The sequence below is a fragment of the Lepisma saccharinum genome, chromosome 17, assembly GCF_977018435.1.
Source record: "Lepisma saccharinum chromosome 17, izLepSacc3.1, whole genome shotgun sequence".
Taxonomy (NCBI): domain Eukaryota; kingdom Metazoa; phylum Arthropoda; class Insecta; order Zygentoma; family Lepismatidae; genus Lepisma; species Lepisma saccharinum.
Genome location: NC_139245.1, coordinates 23,126,168 through 23,153,301, shown reverse-complemented (window position 1 = coordinate 23,153,301; position 27,134 = coordinate 23,126,168). Strand labels below are relative to the sequence as shown.

General features: G+C 37.5%; 2 protein-coding genes across 6 annotated transcripts in view; one reads left to right on the top strand and one right to left on the bottom strand.

The window, feature by feature from the left end:
- The window catches only part of LOC146001604 (putative RNA methyltransferase CG11342), a 102,478-nt gene that overhangs the window by 44,966 nt on the left and 30,378 nt on the right, over positions 1-27,134 (bottom strand). The window lies entirely within an intron of this gene.
- LOC146001603 (tyrosine aminotransferase-like) overlaps positions 1-27,134 on the top strand; it is a 50,532-nt gene that overhangs the window by 6,312 nt on the left and 17,086 nt on the right. The window contains exons 1-5 of one of the 2 annotated variants that reach the window (XM_083139129.1): positions 11,338-11,424; positions 20,847-20,951; positions 23,018-23,085; positions 23,490-23,648; positions 24,224-24,415. In XM_083139129.1, coding sequence (XP_082995255.1) covers positions 20,921-20,951; positions 23,018-23,085; positions 23,490-23,648; positions 24,224-24,415 — 450 coding nt within the window. In that variant the 5' untranslated portion in view covers positions 11,338-11,424; positions 20,847-20,920. Of the gene's footprint in view, positions 1-11,337; positions 11,425-20,846; positions 20,952-23,017; positions 23,086-23,489; positions 23,649-24,223; positions 24,416-27,134 lie in introns of those variants that run through there. The other variant, XM_083139128.1, reaches the window with a different exon arrangement.

The window sequence follows — 27,134 nt, the reverse complement described above, 5'->3', positions numbered from 1 at the left end:
ACGGTTATTTGTATATGATAAGTGAGACATTTTAAGTGTGAAGAAAATCCATAAAAACAAGCAAATATATTGGATTTATTGAAATAATCGAAATATGAAACTCATTCAAGGAGCCGCGCTGGTCTAGTCTGACAACTTCGTGGGATATCCGGGTTCGATTCCCGGAATTGGTTGGAATTTATCCAGCCTTGTCTCCGCACCCAGCCTCATAGCAATGGGTACCTGAGAGCAACCTTGGGGGATGAAGGCTGCCGGAGCATGGTGCTGATCACATCACCTGCAAAATAGTTCGAGATCGAGAATCTTTGGGGCCCACCAAACCACTACGTGTGCCTTCATGGCACGGTGCTATATGCACGGGAAATTTACATTTATGGAACTCCTCCAGGATGATGATGAAGCGCGAGAATACGTGTCGCTAAATTCCACTGAGTCTATGTTTTCGTTGAAAAGTAAGTTTATAGACATTCCAACACATTTATCACTTCTAGGTGATTCACAAAGCACTTCTTCAACATTATTTAATGATGCATAACTTGAGAGTTCACAAGGGGATGTGAAATCAGTACCGGGAAGAATGTTTGCAATAAGGTCGGCACACTGCGACGAAGCAAGGAATTTTTACAATTCTCGCGAGAGTCACTGCGCGACTTTGCAAAAAAAATTGCAAAATTGAACTTTGCGCCCGATTAGATTGTGTTTCGAATGTTGTGTTTTTCTTCATGCTGCATGGGAATAATAATTCAAATTATTATTATTATTACTGTCGCAGATCTTTGACTGTGATAAATTAGCCATTTTTAATTTTTTTATACAACATTTTCCATAATATTTCAAAAGCTCAAGGGGGGGGGTTTAAACCCGGTAACCCCCCCCTTGCGTACGCCACTGGATTATGAATAAACTTGAAGGAAACTTCACATCCTTCGCATAGTAAGTCATCTTAACAGTGTTAGCTACTATTTTACCTAAACAATTTGGAACAATGCGATGTCATAATAGTTTGCTCTTTTCTTCCTCTCTTGTAGATTTGACCAAAGATGACAATCCGCAATCTGTATGTTACAGGCGGCACATTTCAATGGTCATTGCAAGTAACTTTTTCAGAAATTTTCAAGAAACCTTATTTGAATGTTGGCAGAACACAGCGTCTTAAAGCCCATCATGAGAAATCTATCTCGCAAATAGTATTTCCAATTATGAATTCGTTAATGTGATACTTCTTTAGTTCTTTTACGTTGTTCAGTTTCCATTGTGTTAGCACTAAGGGCTAATATATTTTCAGATATTGCTTAAACGCACGTGCACAACGAAAACTAGTTCTACTCTTGGCCAAAAAGTTTAAATTCCTTTCCAAAGTAAACCCCTACAACGTAACAGGTAACGAAGTAAATAGTCTAAACGTTTAAAAATAGCTAGACAACATTTGATCATGACAAAAACAATGGGGAGATGACCACAGGTGCAATTAGCGGTGTGGGAGAGAGAGAGTGAGGTGGTTTCTGAATCACATTTTCTGGCTATGGACCTGAGGTATTGTGGAGCAATCCGGAAGGAATAGACAAGAAAGATCAGCGAAGGCATCCGCACGAAGGGATTAGAAGCGAACATGTCAAATTCGCGTTTGTTCTGGAGACCCTTGTTCGTGCTCTTTTTGGGGGTTAGGGGGAGAAGCAAGTTGTACCTTCGTTCGTGTCCTTGGACACAAGTTGCGCCAAAGAAGTGCGCATCTCTATCATACCTGTTGCTATGGAAACAACGCAGGCAGATTATTTCACGCAAGTTGTTGCTATGCGTGTGGAAGCTAGTTGAGAACATCTCCGACAGAGGGATTCAGGATGCTAAAACTAACGAGGAAGGTGAACTGGTTCTGTAACCCGGCTCATCGAGAAATATTTCCAGCATGCATGATCAGTGAACAGAACGGTCAGAAAATAAAAGTTGCAACGATCACTTCGTAATCATATTAATAATTTCATTGCACAAATACCTTAAAAAAAAACACGAAAGCAAAGATTTTATTTCTGTGGGTTTAATTATTAGAAATAAAACAATGCAAGGATTCAGTTCACTCTTGATTCTATTCACTTCAGTGGCGTGCCCAGGATATTCGAAAGGGGGTGTAGTTATATATGCTTGTTTAGTAGTCAGCCCTCATTTATAGCCCGGTCAATGAAGGACAAAAAAGGCCAATGTCGGGAATAATTTCGTAAAAGCTGCATTTTGGTCAGTTGTTAGAACACTACTAGTAGTGCAAAATCCCAAAAGTCCCCGCCCCTCCTCGCGGTGCTTCCCCCAACCCTCCCCTCGCCGAACATCAATTTCGCAGACTCTCAGTTATTGAACTATATCTCCGTAACCAATCATCGTAGGCAGGTAATCTTTCTTTAGTCTTAATCCTCATTAGATGAGCTACAAAAAAGATTCTGTTTAATTTTTCGGTAATGTCAGTGGTGTTGCCGTAATTTAAAAAATAATCTTCAAAACGTGCATTTTTTCTAGTACTTTCTGAAGTTTTTGCCTTGTAACTTTTGAACAAATTAAATGACAAACAATTGTTTCGAATAAAAATTGTAGCCTAATTTATAAGCTTTAAAGCGATATGAGTTTTAATATATTTTAATGAAAGATGCACCAAATGGAGGACAGCACCAAAAAGTCTCTCTTTATCACAGTCCGGCGGTTAAGTTCGGAATCATTGACTTTTCGATAAAAGCATGAGACTTGGTAGAATCAATTGTTATACCACTTAAGACATGTTCAGTCGAGTAGCCAATCGCCCTCTTGAAAAGAGTCCGCTATGTTGGATATTTTTGATTTGATATATCTCGGGAGCGGTGGCACCTGTCAACTTAACGATTTTTCAGAAATGCTCCAAATAGTGTAAACTTTTATAATATATCAATAAATCTATTTTCGAAAAATAAAAATAGTGGATCAAAGAGATTCTGCATTTATTTTCCTATACTGTCGGCAGTCAAAGATCAGCGGCCCTTGTCTTTATTTCTTCAGAATTGTTGTTAAGAATGGCTCCTTCTTGTGTTTCAAGTAGTATGTTTGTGTTTTTCGATAAATGTATGTAGCTCAGTGTCAGTTATTGTATGTTTTCCTTTGCACTGTTGATACACGGTTTTGTTGTTCGCCTACTTGTACTTCCTATTTCTTCAAGTCGCATTGGAACAAAACTTTCAGTTGCTTTCAAGTATCAAGTATCAGGTCGTTCTCGTATCGTGACGGTAGTTTCTTTGTTAATTCGTTCTATTTGTTCTAGTAGACGTACCATTTCAGACTTTTTCAAAGACTGTTGTGAAGAGGCAAAAAATCGTGAAGAAATGTTATAGTTCGTTGTTGGGGAGACAGTACGGCCCAAAGAATTTTTAACTATGAAGTATTCTGTACACTTAGTGTTTTGTCCCGACACCACAGCATCTGGGAAGACGGAAGGTAGGCTATGTATTACGTAAAACGAACGCATGTAAAAAGAGGAGTAACAAAGCAACACAACATTTTTAGAAAAGTGAAGCAGTCCAAAAAAAGTGAGTTGATAATAACTTGAAAGTGACTGTATGATTTCGTATTTATTGTGTTATTTTCTTATTAAAATTGCAGAACTTCAGGTTGCACAGTAGCGATTTCTTTCCTTTACCCAACGCACACAAACTGAATACTCAGCAGTTGTTGTCAACTCTACAACGTATTTGACATTTGATTAACAAGTGAATTTTGTACCTCAATTGGTTGATACCGGGTTCGATACCTGGTGGAAGCACATAGTGGTTCGGATCCCACTTTGAACAGTAGGTCCAGTCCCGGTTAGCATGTGCATAAAGTGGACTTAAAACAATGGGTGTCAATCTAAAATTGTACATTTCAGTCACGGTCATTTACGTTAATTATTATAAGAGCGTTGCAGGAACATTGTAACATCAAACTGAAGGATTTTTCTTTTTTCAACACTATTAGGGGGGGGGGATATATCGACCCCTCTCCTTGAAAAAATGCCTTGCCTTGCTTGCCTCTCCACGGAAAAAATCCTCCAGTCGTCTTTCTACGTCATTGGCCTACCTTCTTTTCAAATTTCCAAACATCGTTGCTAAAATCAGGCAAAAATGAAGCAAACCGCTCGTATTCTTCACTTTCATTAGCATATTTTCATAGATGCCTACGAAAAGTTGATTCATATATGATTTACATTTCATGTTTTCTTTATTTTCAACGTCGCACCCCCGCAGCACCCCTAGATGATTAATCCTGGCGCCGCCGCTGCACTTAATAAATCCATTTTCACAACCACATAAGGCTTTAAAACTTTTTTTTAAATATTTTTATTGGAAATTGGATATGATCTCTATGGGCTTACATTTTAGACCAACCCTGAGTTATCCTGATAATTTCAAAGATGTCGGCTATTATGAGCACTTTTCTTCAGGCACAGCCAGCTTCTTGCAATTTCAGAATAAAATTGAATCTATTATAATTGAGATGAAAAAGTTACTGCAAATCTTGCAAGCTATGAAATGGTAAAGAGGCTACAAGAATAATATTATGTTAATAACAGTAATCTTATGCTAAAGTGTGTAAATCTGGGTGTTCACGTTGCAAATATAAATATTTTTTTTTCTTTAAAAAAGTTTTTCCAAATTTCTCACATTTTATCTTACTGATGTGTTTTCTTAATATTATCTGCACGCTACATTTGAATGCAAAAATCATCCAAGTAAAATATAAACAGAGGATCTATACGGTTTTCCGAATAACCCGTCAAGGCAAAAGTTAAACATTTTCCATGAGGAAGGAAGAAAGGGGGAGGTAAATTTCTTGATTTATTAGGACGCAGACTCTACCGAACTCTCGGACTAAAATTGGGCAAAATCAATCAACAAAATACAACCTTTTAGGATATGTTCCTCGAGTACAATCCCTCAACATGTTTTGAAAATTCCAAAGATTTCTCCTTCTAGAACTCGCCTTGAAAAAAAATGTTGTTTTTAGATTTTTGGGTATAGCTTATTATTTGAGGGTGCAGCATCCAGAGGAGAGGAATTCACTTCATCCCTTACAATACCACCTTTAGTACATCCGCGTCGCCGCACTAAGAAAGTTTTCAGACTGAAGCGACATGCGACAAATGTCTGTAGAAAAGTATTCACTACGCATGCACAATGAGGCGACATGATGACGCTATAAGTAAACGACCCATTCCGAATGGCACGTATGCGACAAACATGCTTATACTTCTGAAGGGTCGTTTCCTAGATTCAAGTGTCGCGTGCTTCGGTCTGTAAGCTCCATAACAGATGTTAGGTTGTGATGGAAACACATTTTACTATGTTTCCGTAATTATCACTGTCAGACGTTTATAATACACAAGCACAACGCATAACTCATTTCACGACGGTCATTTTTATAGATGGCTGCTATTTAGATATTTAGCATATGATACAAATTCGAGGGTCTTCTGTACCTTATTGCTCATTACAAAGTCCCCACAAGCTATAACCTCCCGTCAAAATAGACAAATTCCACATCTTGGGGAATTATAATGCACTTATTACTTTCCAGCAAAGTGTATGGGTTTGGTTATATCTTCTACCACATCCACTTTGGGTTACTTCGCCATGGATCTATGGAGTCCAGTTGGTATTCCTGGAGAATTTCCAGTGAAACAACACTCTTTACAATCCAAGTGTGGTGAGGAGCAATCTCATCTTGCATAAAATATAGCTCTTTATTGAGACATCGATGGTCAACTTGGTTAGCCAATATACCCGAGCATTGTTCTGCATACAGAATTGCAGGAAGGATGAAAAGATCCAGAACAGAATCAATTATACTGTTCTTCAATTGTTTACCTCATTTGCAAAAATATAATTTTTAGTAGATTATCAAGCGTATCATAATTTTCCGTATATGGCTATGTAAATTGTTCTCAGTAGGTTTCATTTGATTTTGGAGGTGCGTTCGTGAATAATCTGACCCATTTTACCAACTTTTTCCGAAAAGAACATAAATTGCAAAACTCTTCTAAACAGAACCAGAATATCCATGGTTTTCGCTACAATGCTTCTTTAAATATAAGTGCAAAAATGATTCTTGAAATCTCTTTATTCAAATGTTAATATTTGTTTTCTTGAGTTATTACATCTCGTTAGATACTAAAGCTGCTGGTTGCAATAATCCTTGCAGAAAGAATTTCACCCCGTTGTGGCCCCTCCTATACAGGTATTTTCTTGCATGTATAAAAATACTGGCATTCTTCCAGTAGAGTCACGTGATACTGACGTGGAAAACTGGTACCAATCACGAGGCAACCTTGTAGACTTCTACGACGACATTAAAAGACGTCGAATCGGTAGGCTATTCTAACCATCAGGCCATACGGAAAGATTTCTTCAAATACAAAATGTTGTCAGTTTATCGAGGCGATTTACAGAATGATTAAATAAGGCTTAGAAAATACAATTTTCTTATACAAGTGTTATTTATTTGCAGTAAATACATAGTTACATGGCTACAACTTTCAAATAGCTAAATTACAAGCAATAAATGTTTACAAAAAGATGCATACACGATTTTCCCTCCACGATTATCATTCAAATAAAGGTGAGACAATATCTTTCCACTATAGGTACCAAACATATTAAATTCCATAGAATAGATGTATTATTGTTTGCAACGCTTTAAGACGAAGAAAGTATGCATAACTACAATTGCAGAAAGTTTCTCAGTCACTGATGTACACTTTCGGCGAAAATTTGTGAATTAAAAGTTGTCTGCGTTTATTAATTTCTTATATAATCCCACACAAGTGGCTAAATTTACAACAAATAATCTGAAACATGCCATTGTCTTACAAGGGACATATTGCTAGATAGCAATGTCAAAATTTAAAAAAGTAATATTCCGGATAAACAGCATTTGACTAATTTGTATTACATTATTCACAGGACTACACATCATTAATCTATTACAAGAGAAATTCAATAAATAACCTTAAATATTTTATTGACAGTCAACTCTACATGATTTTCTGGAAAATACGGTATTATTTTTCTAAGTGGTCTTGCTCTTTCTCAATGCTTGTGTGTCATCTTTTGGGACGCACTTGCATTCCGGCAGAGGAGAAGTGTCCGAGTCTGGAGCGTAGCCATTCATGCAACGCTTCTTTGCGTCTTCATCGGAACCTAACATCCGACCGCCAAGATACTCTTTGAGAAAACCAGAGAAGTAGATAACAATATATAATTGAACTATTTCTTCGAATCGATAGTTAAGAACATGAATCTTCGAACTGCAGTATTTCTTTCTTCCACAGACACTAACTGTGACGGGAACGACAGTTTCTTACCGAAGTATGTACAAGAAAATATCATCATTAGGAGGCAGACCGTTGTGAAACTCTGGAAGGCTGTAGAATATAGAACGCTGTGTACATGATAGACCTTATGGTGGTATTTGGACGAGTTTTACATTGCAGGATACTCAAATGTGCGATTAAGGAGTCACTTCTGATTCTGCTCTTGATGATCTTGTACAGAAATTTTACATCTGTTAGTTCACGACGAGTAGATGGAAATTGAATATTCATAGCAAACAAAACATTTATGGAGGTAATACGGAGAGAGTATACACAGCAAGCAATGGCCTTAGATAGGGCAATTAGTACAGGAAGTCTTGAGAAAAAAGATAAATAAATGTATACGGGTACCTTCTCATTTTCAACTCTCGAAAGCCTTGCATTAGCATGGTTGGACAAGATCTCCTATGTTTTAGAGGACATCCGTATTCAACACTTTATCCATTACGAGACATTTGGGTATGGAGAGGGTGGGGTAAGTGAGACAGGTCGGGCAAGTGCATCCATCCTAGCTAAATTGTAGACCATGATAGAAAATGACTCCGCGAGAAGCTAGTTGGTGTCATGGAAGCTGGAAAGGCTGTGTGCGAAGAAGTTGTACGCTCACTTGAAAATTGACGGTTTTATAGGTAGTATATATTTATTTTCGGTGTTATCTTTATAAGGATTATGGTGTATACAGAAGTCTACATTCCATTTTGTCAATACATTTTAACACTTGTAATATATTTATTGCATAAATATCTCTTTATGAACCTCATACTGGCATCCGGTGAATGTAGCATTATTAGACTCGCATACAGGCGTCACGTAAATAAAACATGTGGGGTGGGGTAAGAGCGTCCACCTAGAATCTTAGACAGTCGCACTTGTTCCAAGTTTGATTGATTCACTGGTAGGTTATTTTTTGTTGCGTTACTACAGTTATAGTTTATTTTTAAAAACAATGCCTCCATTTGTATTGAGCAGTATGCGTGCCAAATTTTTCGTTCTGGGGAATGCCCACTCATTACTTTTGCCAGTTAATTTTGCTGTCTGAAGGACTCTCCAGCACATTACATTAATCTGGACACATGATTTAAGTGATTTAGAACGTTTGTCTGGTGAAAGTTATCTGCCAAGTTTTATTGTTCAATTTCTGTATCTGGCTGGTCTCATTTGCCCCACCCGGTGGGGCAAGTGCGTCCACATGCAGACTTGATTTATTTCAATTTTTTAACAGAGAAGTTAATTATTTTTTTGTATTTGAACTAGATAAAAATGTTCATAACTGTTCTACGTGTAGCCTGGTAAAAGTTTGTTTCTTCTCAAATAAATAATTTTCTTAAGGGATCTCACTTGCCTCACTCTCCCCTATATAGTAGATTTATTAATCTCGCGAACTAAGATTTGCATAGATCTCTTGTACATGCTCGATAATTCTCCGAGTCGTATTATTTCCTTCAAGCTGAAGAGCTTCTGTTCATCAAGATACTATACTTAGCAACGCATTCCGGCTGCTGCTAACTGCTAACCTGGCCTCGGAATGTTCTCGACGTGGAAAATCCCCGCTGTCCCTCAGGGGATGCAACTTCAACTGTTCATCTTTGGCCTGCTTGTGACATTTCCAGAAAACCTGATCCCCAGTCTAGCTTGTTGATCATACTTAGGTTGTGGTACGCAGAGAGCGTATGGATTCTAGTTCTGTATTTTCAGTCTTTAGTCTACCTTTCAGTAAGGAAAGTAACCCCCCCCCCCCAAATTGTTTGCGCGTTATATATCGGCATTAACACCACCCTTGATCGACTACCCACAAACTGGATATAGGAATGGTGTTGGGACATTACTAGAAGGGTATATAGCAGGATATTCGGTGTATGGATACGATTATTCTCATAACCGCATATTTCAAGCGGTTCTAGACTTCGTCCAACTTCCTATCTACTGCTGTGATTCGGAATATGAGACCCTTGCTTGAAAAATGTTATAGTCATTCGTGGCAAAGGAACATAAGACGGATTTTGCTCCAAAAATGATAACATTTTGGGGCTTTGTTTGCCGCGTGACACAAAGTTTGGGGGGTGTAGAAAATGTAGACGAATCATTCGTTCGAGCTCACGTGAATATATCATATAGACATAAGGCACAACTGACTTGTACAGTGCATTCACTAATTTATGCTTTTGCTATACTACTACACAAGAAAACACATAACAACTTGAAATTAAAATACTTTCCCCTGATTATTTTTTTTTAATATGTGTATACATAAATGATATAAACTAACACGTATTTTCTGCCACAAGTAAAACTCTCGTGACATATAAAATTCTTCGTAAAAAATGACGCTTTATAATTATAGAAATTCACTTGTCCTTGGAATATATCTTTAACACAGTAGGGTCCAGAAGTTTTGCAGCGCGAAAGAAATGCCAATGCTATCTATAGTTATCCCCATACATTTTATTGATATCCGAAGCCATTTCGAGTATATAATAACTACCAACTCTTCCTGGCCAAGCCATGCCTTCCTGTTATAAATCCTGAATAAATGTCTACAACGTTAGACAGATGTCGTCCCTCAAATGTAGTTGAGAAACTTAGTTGTTTCCATACTGCGCACAGTTAAAGGATCATTTCCTTCAATTTGCCAGAGTTTCAACAAATACATGTTGCTGACGGCGCTATAACTTTTCATTCACCTTACAAAACAACAGACAGAAAGATTTCTGCGCGTGTCTTAATTACTTAACACTTAAAACCATCGGCTCTGGTTTAAAAAAAAATCTCTGCAACGCGCAGGGCTTGGAAGACCTAGCTCTATCTCTCTCTCTCTTCCCCAGCAACAGGTAAAAATGACCTTGTCAAACAACTCTAGAAACCAGTCTAGTGAGATTTTTTTCCCCTCAATGCTTTCATTTTGTCGCAGCCAATCTTACTTTGCCTTGCACAACATTTAGTGCGTTGTAGAAAATGCATCTTGTTACCAGGGTAGTAATTGAAATATCTAACCCCACTTGTTTCCCGAACACACATGAAAAAATATGCACAGGGAATGTTCGTTTAAGGTTGATGATCTTAGAAATGCGAATTTTATCGACGTACGAAGAGGCCGAATCTGCAGAAATATAATGTTAGTAACCAACACTCGTCGTTCATAAATCTCTGTTTGCAAAAAATAGATTTATGTATTGGAGGGAAGTGGGTTTTTCCACTGTTAGATTTATTTGATTGACTGATTGATTTGGATTATTTTACTTCGATATTCTGCCACTTTTGGCTAATTGCGAGGATGGGTGATGATATGATGAAAGTGATGGACAATCACAAAGAACACCCATGCACAGGCCGGGATTCGAACCTGGGACCCCTGGCGTCTCACAGTTAGGCTAAAGACTCATGCTTTGTATTAACGTAACATTCCTTAATACACTCTTAAATGTCTCACTAATGTTATCATAGAGCATCTACAAAGCTCCTATGTCGAGTTATGAATAAGAAAATGGAGCGAAATCACTATACATTGCTCTATTTTCTTAAGCGGATGATATCCAATTGGGAGTGGAGTGGGGGAGTTCTGACCAATACAACCGCACCCTGAGTGTGCCTATAAATTGTATGTATGTATGTATGTGTGTGTGTGTGTGTGTGTGTGTAAATTACATCTTTATATTAAAGATCATTGTACGCACAGAGGCTGATAGAGACGGATACTTTTTCTTGAAATGTGGAATTCGAAATACTACAAGACTGGGAATTGAACCCCAGATGTATGTATCTCTAGTTTGCTGCGAACACACACAATTCGAATAAAATCCTGAATGCGTAATTGTAAAATTTCTTAGTCTTTCTTGAAGAAACTCTGCGACACAACAGCCCTTAAGGCCAGGAGATGCCAGATTTCCTTTCATTGGACGATGCGTGTTCAAAGCAACGTCTCCCATTGGCCCTGTGTTCTGGCATTCTAGATTTTTTTTTTATTAAACAGTTCCCAACTTGTACTCACGATGCTAGGTCATCAACAAAATTCTGAGTCCCCACAAGGAACTGATATTAGATCTGGAACAGCGTTCCAGAATGCCGAAATGGTAAGCTAATATATCTCCTACATACTTTTATTAAAAAGCGCGTAAAAAATATTCTTGAATCGAAGGGAAGAAAAGAAGTGCGGTTGAAGCTGTGATTAAACTTACTCGCTAACAGATAGATGTACGATAGACATCTTCACTGTACACTTTGTATTTGTCTTACTTTACGTGTTTTTGCTTCTGTAGGCTGATCGCGACAATGAGATTGAATGACGATTAGCAGGGTAGTATTTGCAGGGGGGAAGAACTGGAATTACCCCTCTCTGGTTGCAAATGTTGAATCGCTGGTTATGTTTTTTATGTAATATATATATATTTATATATCTACATATTACAATACCCAGAAGCTTAAAGAAGTTTCTGGGATATTTGAAATGCCGCATAAGATCGGCCCCTAAAGTGGGAATTATTAGGACTGTTGTGTAAATTATCATAGCTGGGGTATATACCCCCTCCCTGCATCTCTTCTCACTGACGATTAGATGAATAAGGAACACTTATGCTAGATCAAGACTCTGACTCAAACCATCGAGGCATCGATAAACCAGCAAAGGAGCTACTAGAAGACTAGTCCAGCACTCAACGCACTCGGCCACCGAGGTGGCGATTTCCCAGTGCAAACTGAAAACACATGTGCTTAATATGTGGCAGAATTCATGCAAACAGGCTGTAATAGTGAGTGATGCAGGTCTGTATTGAATTGCGTTATAAAATTACGGAAACGAAGTGCAACATATTATGGTATCGGCGATTTTGATGTTCATTTATGCTATTATTTCGTAATACCCGATTTAAGTCTATGTAGTAGAGCTTAGAAGAAATGACAAGTAGTAAACAAAAACAGAGGCAAAAGAATTCAGAGGAGAGAAACTCCGCAGTCACGGCGGTCATTCTGACGCATTCCGAACAACTTATGACGTCACTTTGTCGTCAGAGCTTGGAACTGCGAAAAAGAATGTAGGCCGTTTGCTTTTCTGTGCCTCAAGCTAGTAACGAGGAAAATCCGATGCGAAATACGTAATCAATAATGGACTATTATTTTATCGCGTAAATAAATTGAAGGGGCGGGGCGAAGTCCTTGACTTCCATCTGCTTGCAGCGCCACAGCTGAGAAATCGATTGGTCGCTGATATAAAATTTTACTAACATTAACACATTTTTATGCATAAATTATTTTTAGTCATACTTCGGATTGGAACCAACCACATTCTAGGAAGACCTACACATTTACTACAGCCACTTCGTCCCTCATCCATAGCATGACAATAATACACACAAGGTTGTCCACTGGACAGTTAAGAATGGGAGAAATGAGTTAAATTTGCAGATGATGGACTAAAATATATTGCAAATAACTGGCTATTTTTGGTCGGAACTGCTTTCGAATTTCGACATCCACGTTAAATGTCCTGATTATTATTTGTGTATAACATTACTTTGAATGCATTCTTTGTCATTTTGAAGAAGCAGACAAAGGGTTATTTTCCATACGCTCAGCACCTTGGTATGAAAACATATAAGGATGTGGATATAAGGTTCCACACATTATAGATCTCATCATAGTGTCACCGGTAGAAATATAATTACTGAACGAATTAACGACTACCTACGATAACCTCTCCAAGTTAGTGCCTTATGCAGAATATACTCATAAATTCAAAAATATCCCAGAGGAGCAGCCGGAATTTTTTGAAGTTTTTTTATAAATTAATTTATAAATTAATATAAATAAGCACGACAAGCAAATAGCTTCGCCCCATCCAATGTCGTCCACAATCAACTTGAATTCTATCCATAATTTATGCAACAAAGTTGCATATGGTCCAAGTTAAATGCGTCACTCAGAGAACTTTCTATTTCCGTCAATTCACCTTTGGTATTCAAAATCTGACGAAATCGTAAACAGTTACGTAATATAGTTTATTATACTGTATGGTCGGAAAAATAAAACTTTTATTGTGTTCTGTTTCGTAGATTTGAACTGTATTTGCTATCGTACGTATGATATGTCCTACAGAACGCAGATGTTTTGACCAAAGGTAAGTGCAGAAAACAGGAAGATGTAGTTCATATTTCTCAGCAATATTAAATAGAACTAATAGTTTGTGTTGATTTTATGTGAAATTACGGAAACTTCAATTGTGAAAACATAGACAAGCACTTTTAGAAACAAACAATAAGCCTGAGGTAAACTGAAACATACCAAGTGAAAATTGGTTAACATAATACACGAAATGTGGAGTGAGTTTCCTATTACTAATCAACGAAATATCAGTGCTCCCTATAAAGTGGCAATATGCGGTTTCTCATATGGGTAGTACAGGTCAGGGGTGCGCCCCTCCCAAATCATATCATTCGCGCCCTTAAACCATATCGTAATCCCCACAAAATATTTAATTACGACAGCGTGTCTACTGAAAGTAACTTTTTCCTTAGCTTGACTGAACGTTATAATTGATCTGCCCCTCCTCCCTAAACAGGGGTGCCATCACTCAAGACCACCCCTAAAACCGTTCATCATAATCGGGAATATCGCGTGGATTCCACTTTAAATTGTAGGTTGTCCCGATTATCCTGAGAGTGCATAAAGTGAATTTAAAACACCAAATCAATCAATCGAGAATTTAGCTTGCCTTGTAATGCAGATTTAGTATAAAACTTCATATTCATCTCATTAAAGCGCCAAACACACATCATATCAACACAAATTATTGCGAGCGAAGCGTGTAAGAAAATTTTTACATCCTTTTCTTTGCAGGCTTTGAAGAATATTAATTTAATGGGGTGTCAATACTTTCTTAAGATCCCGAGATATTTAGATATTTTTTCCAGCTTTTCCTTTGGCACATTCGGGGTCGAAAACGTGTGGATGCCATATCGCTAAATACAGTCTCCAAAATGTAATGTTCGAACTCTCTCTCTCCACTACAGAAATCCCTTGACAATCTAAGATTTAACACTTTATCAAGAACTTTCTATCTCCCCCTTTAAATTTCATACTCAATCCTACCACCAAAATGTCCATGCCCATTTTAGACTTACTGTTAATATTGAAGAGTGGATATTGCCTCCTCCAAAAAATTAATTCTCAGTCTTCACACCAGAATTTCAACAACAGTCTAAGACAATAGTAATACACAAGAATTGGATACCCCCTTCAATTTAATGCTCAATCCCCCTGTAACTAAAGTACTCGCCATAATCTAATACCTAGAGTTGGATACTGTCCCCCCTAAAGCTTAATTCAGAATCCCCCTCAGAACCCACATGTCAATTAAGGCCTAATATGTACGAGTTCGATATCCCCGCCCACCCTTTTCGATAATGCCCTAAACACTTTCATTTCTTCATCTAATGGATTAAATATGGTGCATTTAAGGTGTAAACATTTTTACATATATTTTGGAAAACATATAAATGTTGAATTTTATATTATTTGAAGGGAAAAATTCCTCCCCCAAAACCCTCCTGTGGGCACCCCTGGTACAGGTTACGAATTCGATACCAGGTAACTCGCTGTACCACTCACCATCCACCGTATAGAGACCATTTTAATGTTTCACCTCAGTCGTTCCAGGCGCATGCTATGGTTTATCTTTCAAGGAGAATTCCATGGTTAACCTAGAGGTTGCATTGCACGACCTTTTGAACTAATTTACGCCAGAACACCCTGTTCTCGTTTGTAGTAAATGCAATTCTGACTAAGAGCAGGATAAAAAACTGAATTTTATCAAGTGCTTACGCTGTTGAAAGGAGGCAGCAGAAAGAATGTATTTACTAAGATAAGTTTCCAACTCGACGTGGCATTTCCAGAAATTTCATAATGAGGGAGGGCTATGTATGTTACAACAGTTTCCTGCATTCGACATTTCTTTTACGGAACGTCGGGCCAAACTGAGGCTACGGCCCCCACTCCCACTTGGACACAGCACACTATGGAAGTTTATCTGCGTTGTACGCCTACACCTTGTATAGTTAACAGAGACTGAACAAGCTACGTTGCAGGCTACTTAAGAATTAAAACACAGAGGGGAGGAGTATGTTCACACTATGTTCATGCTGGCCTATACATATCCATGTTCCCAGCCTACGATCAATAAGTTTTCAACAAATGTTTGGTCTAGATACATTATCAATTGCTGAAACTTGTCTCTACAAGAGTTTGCATTTTCCCTTGGCTAGAAAGTAGAGGCAACACAAAATTTTCTGCTGTATACGCCTATACAATTATTCCGTAGTTAAATACTCTCATTACATTGATGGCTTAGTAGCTTACAATCCAGTGGAGACTCCAGAGAAGGGCGGGTGGACGTTCCATGTCAACTAGTCTGTTCTCCAGACCCCCACCCTCAGCAAACAGGGAAAAAACGGGTAAATATGTTATTTCTATCCGTAATATATATTCTTGTGCAGGTGTAGATCAAATGTGACTGGCTCTCAGAAAATTTCTACTCTGCTTCCTCACTCATTTATCTCATAGATCTAATCTCGTCCTCTAATTCGGAAAACAAACAAAAAAAAAAACAAACAAAAAAAAAAAAAAACCATATTGATTAAAATCAAGTCACTCTACAATACGTCTAAAAGCAAACCGGTTTCTCAAAATAACTTCATCACTAACCCACGAATGGGCAAATGCACATTGCACAACAATCTTGAAACACTGCACACTACCGACACGCAACTGTTCGAACATCAGCAAATCTTTTCATTGTGATCGTTCTATATGCTGCATTCACCGAAATGTGTATGTGTTGTGAGATTAATGCTTGATTGAATACTGCGTACTGTCAGCTTGCACAGCTCGCACATGACTGTTCCCGCTTTTCACCTAACATACATTATGTGGTGGATCTTCATCTGGTCAACGGCTGGCTGATGCAACACGCAACCTCTTTTCATAAGCGGAAGAAAAACAGATTCTGCTGTTGGTTTTGAACAAGTCATTTTCAAAAATAACTTATATTGAGGGTCCGAACTTCCAACACTTTGCTTTTCAGTCCAAAAATTTTCACTCTACAATATTTGCTGATAAAATTTGGATGATGTGAAAAAGCTTTCATACATACAAAACTGCTATATTTTGTGTGCAACAGCTGACAAAATTGCATCATCATTATGTAACTGCACGCAACAATAAACTTTTCTGACAACCATTTTATTTTAGTTGATTTACATCTGCTAGCGATTATGTCAATGACCTGGGAGTACCTGATTATAATTATCATTAAAAAAAGAGCAAAGGCATTATAAGCTTTCATTATCAAAGTGACATCGTTTGTAATGCACAAATATAAATATGAATTATAGCGGAGTACATATTTTGTATTGCAACTGCGGTAGCCCAGTCGATACGGAGTCTGACTGTTACGCGGGAGATGATCTCAAGTTGGAATCTTTGCGACAATGTCCATGCATAAAGCGGCTCTGGGGTCACCCAGCCTACAATAAATGGGTACTTGGGGAGCAACCCTGGCTACAATAAATGGGTACTTGGGGAGCAACCCTGGGAGGGTAAAGACGGCCTGAACATGGTACTGATGACATCCCCCCCACAAAAGGTCGTGATCATCACTATGTAGGGGCCTAACTCCACCCCCACCCCTTTGTGCCATCACAGTCACGGGCATCATGGGTGTTCCTTTGTGAATGACCTCTCCTAATGTCATCTAATCGCCATTCTTCCTCGTCATCGCGAGTAGCGAAAAAAAGCAGAAAAGCGACACAGATTAAGGAGAATGCAAATTCAACACCGAGCACAAATTGTCACCCGGACACTTGTTTTTCAATGTGATTAAATAAATATTTGAACTAAAGTATATTACTTAATGTCTGAAGAGCGGCATTTCCATGATGCAATTAGTTATCAGGAATCTCTTATAATAAACACACATCCTGAGGGAAAGCTCACGTTAGGAAATTTCTAGGGGAATGTTAAATGCATCAGGGAAGAGGAAATGCGACCAGTGCTGTGTCCAGGAATTTCGTTACGTGGGCTATACCTTATTTTTTCAAGTCAGTTCTAAATTGTGTCACTCTTCCTTTGCATTCAACACCGTTCTCTTTGGCAGGCTAAGCCAAAGAGGGCAGGGGAGTGCTTAGGGAGAGGTTTTTTTTTCAATTTCTTTAAAATTCATTTTGCCTTTGCAGTAAACCATAGTTTTTGATTGAAAATTAGGCACACACAGGAGATGTACTACGTAGAAATTTTCAGCGAAAAATGCAGGCTCGACCAGGACTCGAACCCGGGTCTCTGGCATACCGTGCCATTGCTCTGCATTTTTCGCTGACAATTTATATATAGTTTTTGATGTCTTAAATTCGTTTCATGGTGTTTGGAGTACAGTAACGCATTTCTATACTGCCTATAAATGTCTATTTTGCATAATCTTGCCTAAAAGTGCCTCTATGTTATAGTTCGCTACTTTACCTCTCCAAAATACATCATAGGAGTTTTTTTTTAGGGGGAGTTAAACAGAAGACTGATATTTAGCAAATTTCAGAATCGCAAAGGATACCAGATCCTATCACCCTACCACTCAGGTTGAGGCAGGAAAAGGGGGGGGGGTCATTTTTAATTTACATGTTTTGCAATGTCATGTTCGGTGCTTATTTTTGTGCCGTTTTAGGTGTCCGTTTTCGCCATAATTTGCACACAGTGGTTCGGATCCCACTTTGAACTACTGCAGGTCCAGTCCCGATTAGCCCATCCCATTAAGTGGATTTAAAAACTCACCGGCAAAAATAAACCATAGTTGATAGTTGCGCCTATGGTGACTCACAATCTCCCTACATAAGGAATGGGGTCAAGCACAGACTTGGGCATTCCCTTGCGAGTGTCCATTCATAAATTTCGTTTTATTCACCATCCTCGTCACGATTAACCACAAGTAACAGAAAAGTGACACAAAATAAGAACAATATAGTATAAAAAAATCAAATAGATAAGTGTGTAATTGGAAAAGAAATTAACAATAATTTCATGTTCCGTGAGTATATTTTGTCTTTTTAAGTGCCTATAAATCCGCCCCCTAATGCAGTGTTCCTCAACCTCTCGGCACCTGGTCCCGACTTTACCCGGCATATTTAAAGTCGGGACCAGGTGCCGAGAGGCTCTCCTGAAATTTGTCATCTTGCTTTGCGTAGCAATTTTTATCAACAAACATTTATATCTGTCGTCTGCCTAGTCATAATCAAATTACGAGGGGTGTCCCATAAATAGTGAGCCTGATAGGGTTCCCATAGTTCAATCTGAAAATAATTTGGCGATTTGAAATAGCAATTCCTTGTAAGTCTATATGCAAAGCGGTGTCCAGTTCTAACCATCGTATTCGTCTGTGCAGGAGCTAGAACTGTGCTAAGTGCGTAACGTCAGAAAAATGAAGAGAGAAGAGATACGAACAGTGAATAAGTATCTGTTTAAAAAGAGGTCGAGTCCCAAAGAAATCCATTAGGATATGGTGACAACATTAGGGGAGGATGCTCCATCCTTTGCCACAGTGAAGAGATGGGTAGTGGAAACACCCTAGCTCCCCCACCCCCAAAGAAGGCAAATTCCTGTGTCTCTGCTGGGAAAGTGATGACGACAGTCTTATGGGACTCTAAGGGTGTTTTGTTGGTTGATCATCTCCGAAAGGGAAACACCATGACCGAAGATCATTATGCTTCTCTGGTGAGGCAATTACCGGGTGTTTTGAAGACTAAGCGACGGGGAAAGCTCTCTAAAGGGATGATTCTGCATCAGGACAATGAATGTGTTGTTCACACATCAGTTGTTGCGATGGCAATCATCCGTGATTGTGGGTTCAAATTGTTGGAACATCCCCCTTATTCACCCGATCTTGCTCCATCAGACTTTCATTTCTTCCCTAACCTGAAAAATGCTCTGGGCAGTGTGCATTATCAGTGTGATGATGACGTCATCAGTGCTGTGGGTGATTATTTTGCAAGCCTTGAGGAAAGTTTTTATAAGACCGGGATAAAAGGACTGCAGAAGCGTTGGCAATAATGTGTGGACCTGCAGGGAGACTACGTAGAAAAATAGGTTGCTATTGTGGTCCCATCCTATAAACTTCTAGGTTAGGCTCGCTACTTATGGGACACCACTCGTATTACTCTTTACGAGTTTACCAGAACTTATTTCTAAATATTTTCAAGGGTAGACATATTAAATAGCATATAAAGATTCAAAAATCAGAAAGGCATGTACGAGTAAAATTGTTGAGATTGAGGCATCGACTTCTAAGAACAGATGTTATCTTACATTAATGTTGCTGTTACTAAGAAAGTGGACAATTTGTTATTCTTATATTTTCATTATAATTGTATTAGACGTCGTTCTTTTCCTTCTTCAGGGTAATAGAAGCTAATTATCCTTCTGTCCCATTCAGGGACGTAGATAGGTTATTCAGTTGGGGGGGGAGGGGCAAATCTGAAATTTTGAAATTTAGGCAGGCAGATTATATGACAGGTTACAAACCGGTAAGCAACGAAGGAGTGGAAATTTTGGTGTCCTACATTTGCTTCCGAAGATTTTCTTCAGAATAGGAAGTTTGTTCCCGACGCAGGGCTCCAGTTCTGCTACAAATTTCCCTGAACATTTTACATGGTATTCATTTAGGATAATTTTTAATCCATCAAAATTTTGTTTGGTGGGGGGCACAGTTGCATAGTTAAGTTAACCCCCTGGCCGCTACCCTAATGACGTCCCTGGTCCCATTTACATATAAAGTGCTGACGAGGGACGACTGTTTAACACCACGTAATTCCTCCATTTGGTTACCTGCGAAGGGGGAAACTGTATCTAATGCTAAGTTAATTGTCACAAGTAAGATGATAACAACAAAGATGGAAGAAGTTTGTTAGAGGTAGCATCCTAGTATTCACATTAGCACGCAATGTTAATTGGACATAATCCACTGTCTAGTGTTTCTAACCTAAAATTATTCTAACACTACGTAACAAGAGATCATTTCTCCTCTCATCTTCAAGTGAACAAAATTCTTTCTTTGCCGGTGGTGGGGATTGAAAGTATGACGGTCCTGTAATTTTACTACGAGTACAAATCCAGTGCTCGAACCAACTATTACATGGTGCAATGTTTCAGTTTTTCTATTTTGCACACTAATTCAAATGAACTGCTCAATATCATCTATTTACATAGTGTTGGGCCTGGATATTACATGTTGTAGCATGCAGCCAGTATGTCAGACTACCGTGTATTCCAACTTTTTAATTTTTCTTAACAATTAATTAATTAATTTGTAAACATAAGTAAAATAGCATGAAAAAGTGAAAATGTACTTAATTGAACTATATGATGAACCATTGTGTCACACTTTGTTAAGATTCTCTATAAATTTCTCCAATAATATTCATATAAAGAATGAGAACTAGCATGGATTTCTCTGCTTTTTTTACAGGAGATCCAACAGTGTTTGGAAATCTTGTTCCTCCAGAAGAAGTTGTTGAAAGCCTAGTAGAGTCTGTGAGGTCCATGCGATTCAATGGTTATGCATCTAGTGTTGGTAAGTTAAAACAAGACAAAATTCCATTCTCGCATACCTGTTAGAACTCCGTCCAAGTGGCGAATAAGGATAAGACTTTGCAATCAAGGTATTCCAGGTATATCCCTGATGAGGATACATTTCCTCACTCTCAACTAATAGTCCAAATGCGCATATATAAGACTTTTTCAAAAGAAAATCAAATATACATCTTCCATCCTTAGATTTACTACAAAGTAAATCAATTTCTTTTAAATTTATTTCTTAGAATCATGTTTAAGAAGACACAGATGATAAAAAAAACTAGGAAGATCCCTTACATTTAACTGAAGATTTATATCACACATTTAACCACCAAGTAATGGCTCAAAAGAAATATAGCAATGACTGTTCTCACAAACTGTTGTTTAAGAAGAGAGAAAAAGAGCGAGTCATGCCAAAAGTTGTACAAACAACAAGAAATGCAAAGATAAACTTTGAAGATTCTCCCCAGGGGCTGAAGTCTCATACAGATGGAATTTGGGGAGATATGGATGTACGATCCCACACATACGCAATCTCAGACATTTGTGGAAGTGATATGATCAGCATCATGCTTCAGCAATCTTTACTCCCAAGGGCTGCTCCCAGGTACGCATTCATTAGAGGCTTGGTGAACTCTAGAGCCGCTTTATGCAGGGACAGGGTTAGAGTCGGATGCCCTACTGACTGGACCACAGCAGCTTTATACAGATGCAATATTGGAATGATATGAAATCATCATATTAATTCTTAGTATGGAATAGCACTTGCATTTTTCTAATTTTATGTAGCAGCTTCTCTGCACCTTTGGGCTGATTGAGATGATGAGTATGAATGATAGATGGATTCAATGATTAAGGGGGATGCCCATAAAGGAATACCCAAGCAAAGACTCAAACCCAGAACCTTCAGTAGCAAGATCATGAGGCAGCTAACATCAAATAGTAGTTTTGTTGTACGATATGCATAGTATTAGACAAATATTAACTTGTCAAAGATAATGTGTCTTCTTACAAGTTCACGTAACAATATTATTTTGCAATATTCCAATATTTGAATATTGCAAAACAATACAGTAAATGTTACTATTAAAGTGGCTTTTATTAGGGCTGAGCAACTGATTAAGGGTAAATCTTTAAAGCATACCCCCCCCCCTAGATACACAAGTGTCTTGTGACATCCCTCTTTATTAAAAAATGACACAGACATTGAAAAAATCTTCTCATATGCTTACAAATACTGCTTTTAAGACAGAGCATGGCACAATGTAAAATTTCTGTGAAAGATAAACATCTGAAGGGAACTATATTACAATTTCTCATGAATATATCCCAGTGGCGTATTCTCCCATGTTATCTGATTTATCTTGTAAACCAACTTTTTCCACATACACAAAATTAGAAGTTCTCAGAATTCTGTTTTCGTTTTACTTGAATACCTGTATTGATGTTTTATTTCTCTAATATCTAATAAATATATGATAAATATATACAATAAATAAGAATTGTTGTTTTACACCAGGTCAATGTTTCAGAATATGCCACTGATATATATAAATATCCTCCTGCACAGTACAAATGAATAGTTTTCACATAAAATTGTAACATATGGTGTCACAATCTTGGACAAGGACTAGCATTACTCCCATATTCAATATTCCTCAATTGCACCTGTACTCTTGAGCTGTGATAGATCAGTCGTTAGGGCATCTGACTACCATGCAAGAGACCCGGGTTCGATCCCCGGTGGGAAAGAACTGGGATTTTTTCCACCTGTTCAAGCAGCTTCGGCATCCACCCAAAGTGGGTACCTGGAGGAAACTCTGGGGGGTAAAGATGGCCAGGGGCATGGTGCTGATCACATCATGTCCACCTTCAACCGTGATCAAGAAAGTGTGGGGCCCTAAGTCCACACCCCCTATATGCCTTCATGCTGTGGCGCAAAGTATAGGAGAGCACTTTACTTTTTAATTAATATTTTTTTACTCTTGATGTTAGCACATATAAAATTATATATAAAAAAAGCTTTACATATGACATGCCTCTGCAATTTTCTTCTTTCTCTAGGCCACATGTCAGCACGAGAAGCTGTTGCTCAGTACTGTTCCTCAGCCAATGTGACAGTAGATGCCAAGGTAAGACTATGAACATATTACAATAGTATTAACTTGGTTTTAAAAATTTGTGTCCAAATATTATGTGTGTGTGTGTGTGCAGATTGTTAATAAAAATTAACATTTGTAAATTAACTGTTCCAAATGCTTACAAAGTAGAAAATATAATCCTTGATGCATCTCTAATACAGTTAATCTTTAATTTCGACTATTTCACATTAAAGTTACAAGTTTGACACATGTTTGAGTATAAATCAATAGAATGTAGGCCCGCCCATGCAGCACCTCGACTTTGCTTATGTGTATACACAATGTATTTAGTTTATAATTTATATGAAATTTAGTTTGTACTATTGACAAATAGAACTACTGATAATAAATGTAAATATATGTTACATTTAAGGCAACTATTTCTTCAATTTCAGGATGTGATTCTTTGCAGTGGTTGCTCATCTGCATTGGATTTATGTATAACAGTTCTTGCAAACCCTGGGCAAAATATTCTCATTCCTCGACCAGGTTTCTCAATATACAAAACTCTAGCAGAAGGACTTGGGATCAGAACAAAACACTACAATCTCCTGGTAAATGTTGTAGTATTTTGAACATTTTAATTTTAATATAATGTTATTCCATACAATGCATTAGCAATTTTATTTTTGTAGTTGTCAAGTTAAAGGGAAAAGATGATTACAAATATAGAAAGGAAAGGTTAGAAAATATGTTTCTACAATTTTTAGTTAAGCAACTAAACTCTGCACATCATAAAGAAATGTATTATTTAATACATCCATACATGTGCACAGAACATATTGAAATTAAATATAAAATTAAGCTCAATACTCAGTAGTGGAAGAAATCTTGCCTCTAAAATCATTATTTCATTTATTATATTTTTGTAAGATAAAAAGGTTTTTATAAATGTTTCTAACCACAGAAAATAATATTTATCAGTTAAAAATTACAGTGGCTGACATGTTATTTACAGCATTTAGTGTTGTGAAAAGAGAAATTTGTGAAATGTGATGTAGTCCTATCGTGATGAAACCACACACTTGTTTTGGAAAGGCCAGTGTAAAGTAAAGGTTCTATATCTCATTAAACTAGACAATACCCATGCTTTATTGACAACTAAGTTTTTAATTCTTGTCCTTTCTAGTCAGACAAAAAATGGGAAGTAGATTTGGAGCACCTAGAGAGTCAGATCGATGAAAATACAGCAGCGATTATAGTAAACAATCCCTCCAACCCATGTGGATCTGTCTACAGCGAGCAACATTTGAGGGATATTCTTAGGATAGCTGAAAGAAATTTTGTTCCCATTATAGCTGATGAAATATATGATCACTTTGTAAGTATATAGGCAAAGAGAAAACTAATGTTATAATATATGATGTATACAAATTAGAGCAAAATGTATTTCTGCTTATCATATTATTTATTCATTACATGAAATCTAAAATATTTCACTGTTTTTTCTGTTGCTTAAAGTGAGCATTGCAACTTAGATTATCAAAATTTATAACCATCCTACTACACCTATGCATGGGTGACATGAAGGTTATGCCAACCCCTTTCTCCATCCATTCAGAAACATCTAACACCAACATAAGTCATTAACAGTAAATGGTGATTGCCCCTTGGCATCTAAAATTAAGCGATCATCCCATCCTTTGATGTCCAAAATTTAGCTCTTGTCCCTCATCAAGTCTAAAATCTAGCTAACGCTGTTGTCTTGTAACCAAGTGGTACCAGTTTCAATTCCAATTGAAGTGGTTGCACATTAGTTTGGGGTGACTTTTCAAAAAGGCACCCGAAAGTCAATCTCACTTCCATCTAGTACACCACAGTAACTGCAATGTTGCAGACCAACCAAGGCTCTTGCATTTGTACTCACAGCCAGTAAATTCCTTTGTGGGATTTGTGTCGTGTGATATCCACATGCATTTGTGACTGTTCTTTCATAAATTCACTTTATCACCATTCATCCTCATCTTCACGATTGGCCAAAAGTGGCAGGAAAGCAAAGTAAATTATGGAAAATCAAATTAATCACAGTGGTTTGGATCCTACCCAATCTCGATTTGCCTATCTGAGCATAAAGTACACCTGACACAAACTTTGTACACTTCCAGGACAAAAAATTATGCAAATACTCTCTGAAACATACAAAATTAACAATAAATCATCAGTTAACAAAGAGTAAATAGCTATCCACCCACTCTGATGTCTACAGAAAAGCGACCATCCTTGAAATGTCTACAACAATAAAATATCACACAACATAAGAGTAAATAAGTTACCATGTCAAGAGTTGATTTGATTTTTGTTATTTATCATCACTTTCTGCCATTTTTGGCTAATCACGATGATGAAGATAAGTGTTGATGTAATGAAATTGATTAAGGGACACTCACAAAGAAGACCCATGCCCAAGCTAGGATTCTAACCTGGAATTCCTGGTATTGTGCTAACCATCTACCATGGAGTTTGGCTCAATCACAATCATCTCAGGAAGCATCAAGAACTATCGGGTGTTCCATTTACAACGCAACCCGGAGTTGGGGATAGAACAACTTTTGAACCGGAAGTGGTACACATATAATGCTTATACCAAGTTGAAGCCTTGTTTATGCATATATTTTTAAATCGGGGAACAATGATTGGATTTCATTAGTGTCCACGCAGTGTAGCCAGATGTAACGGGAAGTGTAAATGAATTTTTTTACAAAGCATGAAAAATGGCACATAAAACACATGTACGGACATGCCGTCGGTAATTTTCAGTTTGGTTAGGTGGATTAGCTCGACATCTATGGCAGTGAAAAAAGAAATGTTCATTTCTACCGATAGCCAATCGGATGAGGCGTCCTTAAGGGGGGACTAGGAAAATCGTTGTTTTTAGAAATGAAGACTGTGCATTGGAAACAATGTTGGTGTTTCAGTGTCACAAAAGGTGTGTTTCAAAACTGTATACATCATGCAATTACTAAAAAGAAACTTGGAAATTTTCATGAAAATAGTGTTACTTACATGCACCTGGCAACCATGCGATGAGATTACATTTTCCCTGTTTGGAAAGAAACAGAGGAGAGGCCAGTAGTATTCCATTCCTGATGCATCATATGGTTGCCACGTACATGTAAGTAACACTATTTTCATGAAAATTTCCAAGTTTCATTTTTATTGTTTTCAGTAATTGCATCATGTATACAGTTTCGAAACACATTTTTTGTAACACTGAAACACCAGCAGTGTTGCCAATGCACAGTCTTAATTTCTAAAAACAACGATTTTCCTAGTTCCCCCTTATAGACGCCTCATCCGATTGGCTATCGGAAGAAATGAACATTTCTTTTTTCACTGCCATAGATGTCGAGTTAATCCACCTAACCAAAATGAAAATTACCGACGGCATGTCCGTACATGTGTGTTATGTGCCATTTTTCATACTTTGTAAAAAAATTCATTTACACTTCCTGTTACATCTGGCAACACTGTGTGGACACTAATGAAATCCAATCATTGTTCCCAGGTTTAAAAATATATGCATGAACAAGGCTTCAATTTGGTATAAGGATTATGCGTGTACCACTTCCAGTTCAAAAGTTGTTCTAATCCCCAACTCGGGTTGCATTGTAAATGGAACACCCGATAGCAATAAGCCTTAAATAAACTGTGCCATTCAGAGCTAAATAAAGATTATCATCCACCCTCACAAGAAAAGTGTGTTAATCTGCTGTTGCATTCAATATCTATGATGAAATCTATTTACTTAAAATCTTATTTATTTAGTCTGTAGTTTCCCACTCTCACCATTTTTAATATTTCACAACCCAATATTCTAATACTATTTCATTGAGAAAGAACTTTCTTTTCAGGCTTATTCATATGAAATGTCTTTGTCACACTATTGTATAGTTATTGTTTATATTTGTGATATCTGTATACACACAGTAGATATTAGCTCACAAATTTAAATTTCTAGCACAAACACAGTGGAAATTATTTTCTTACACAAATATGTAATAATTCTGTGTAACTTTTGTAAAAAAAAACTTACTTTATTT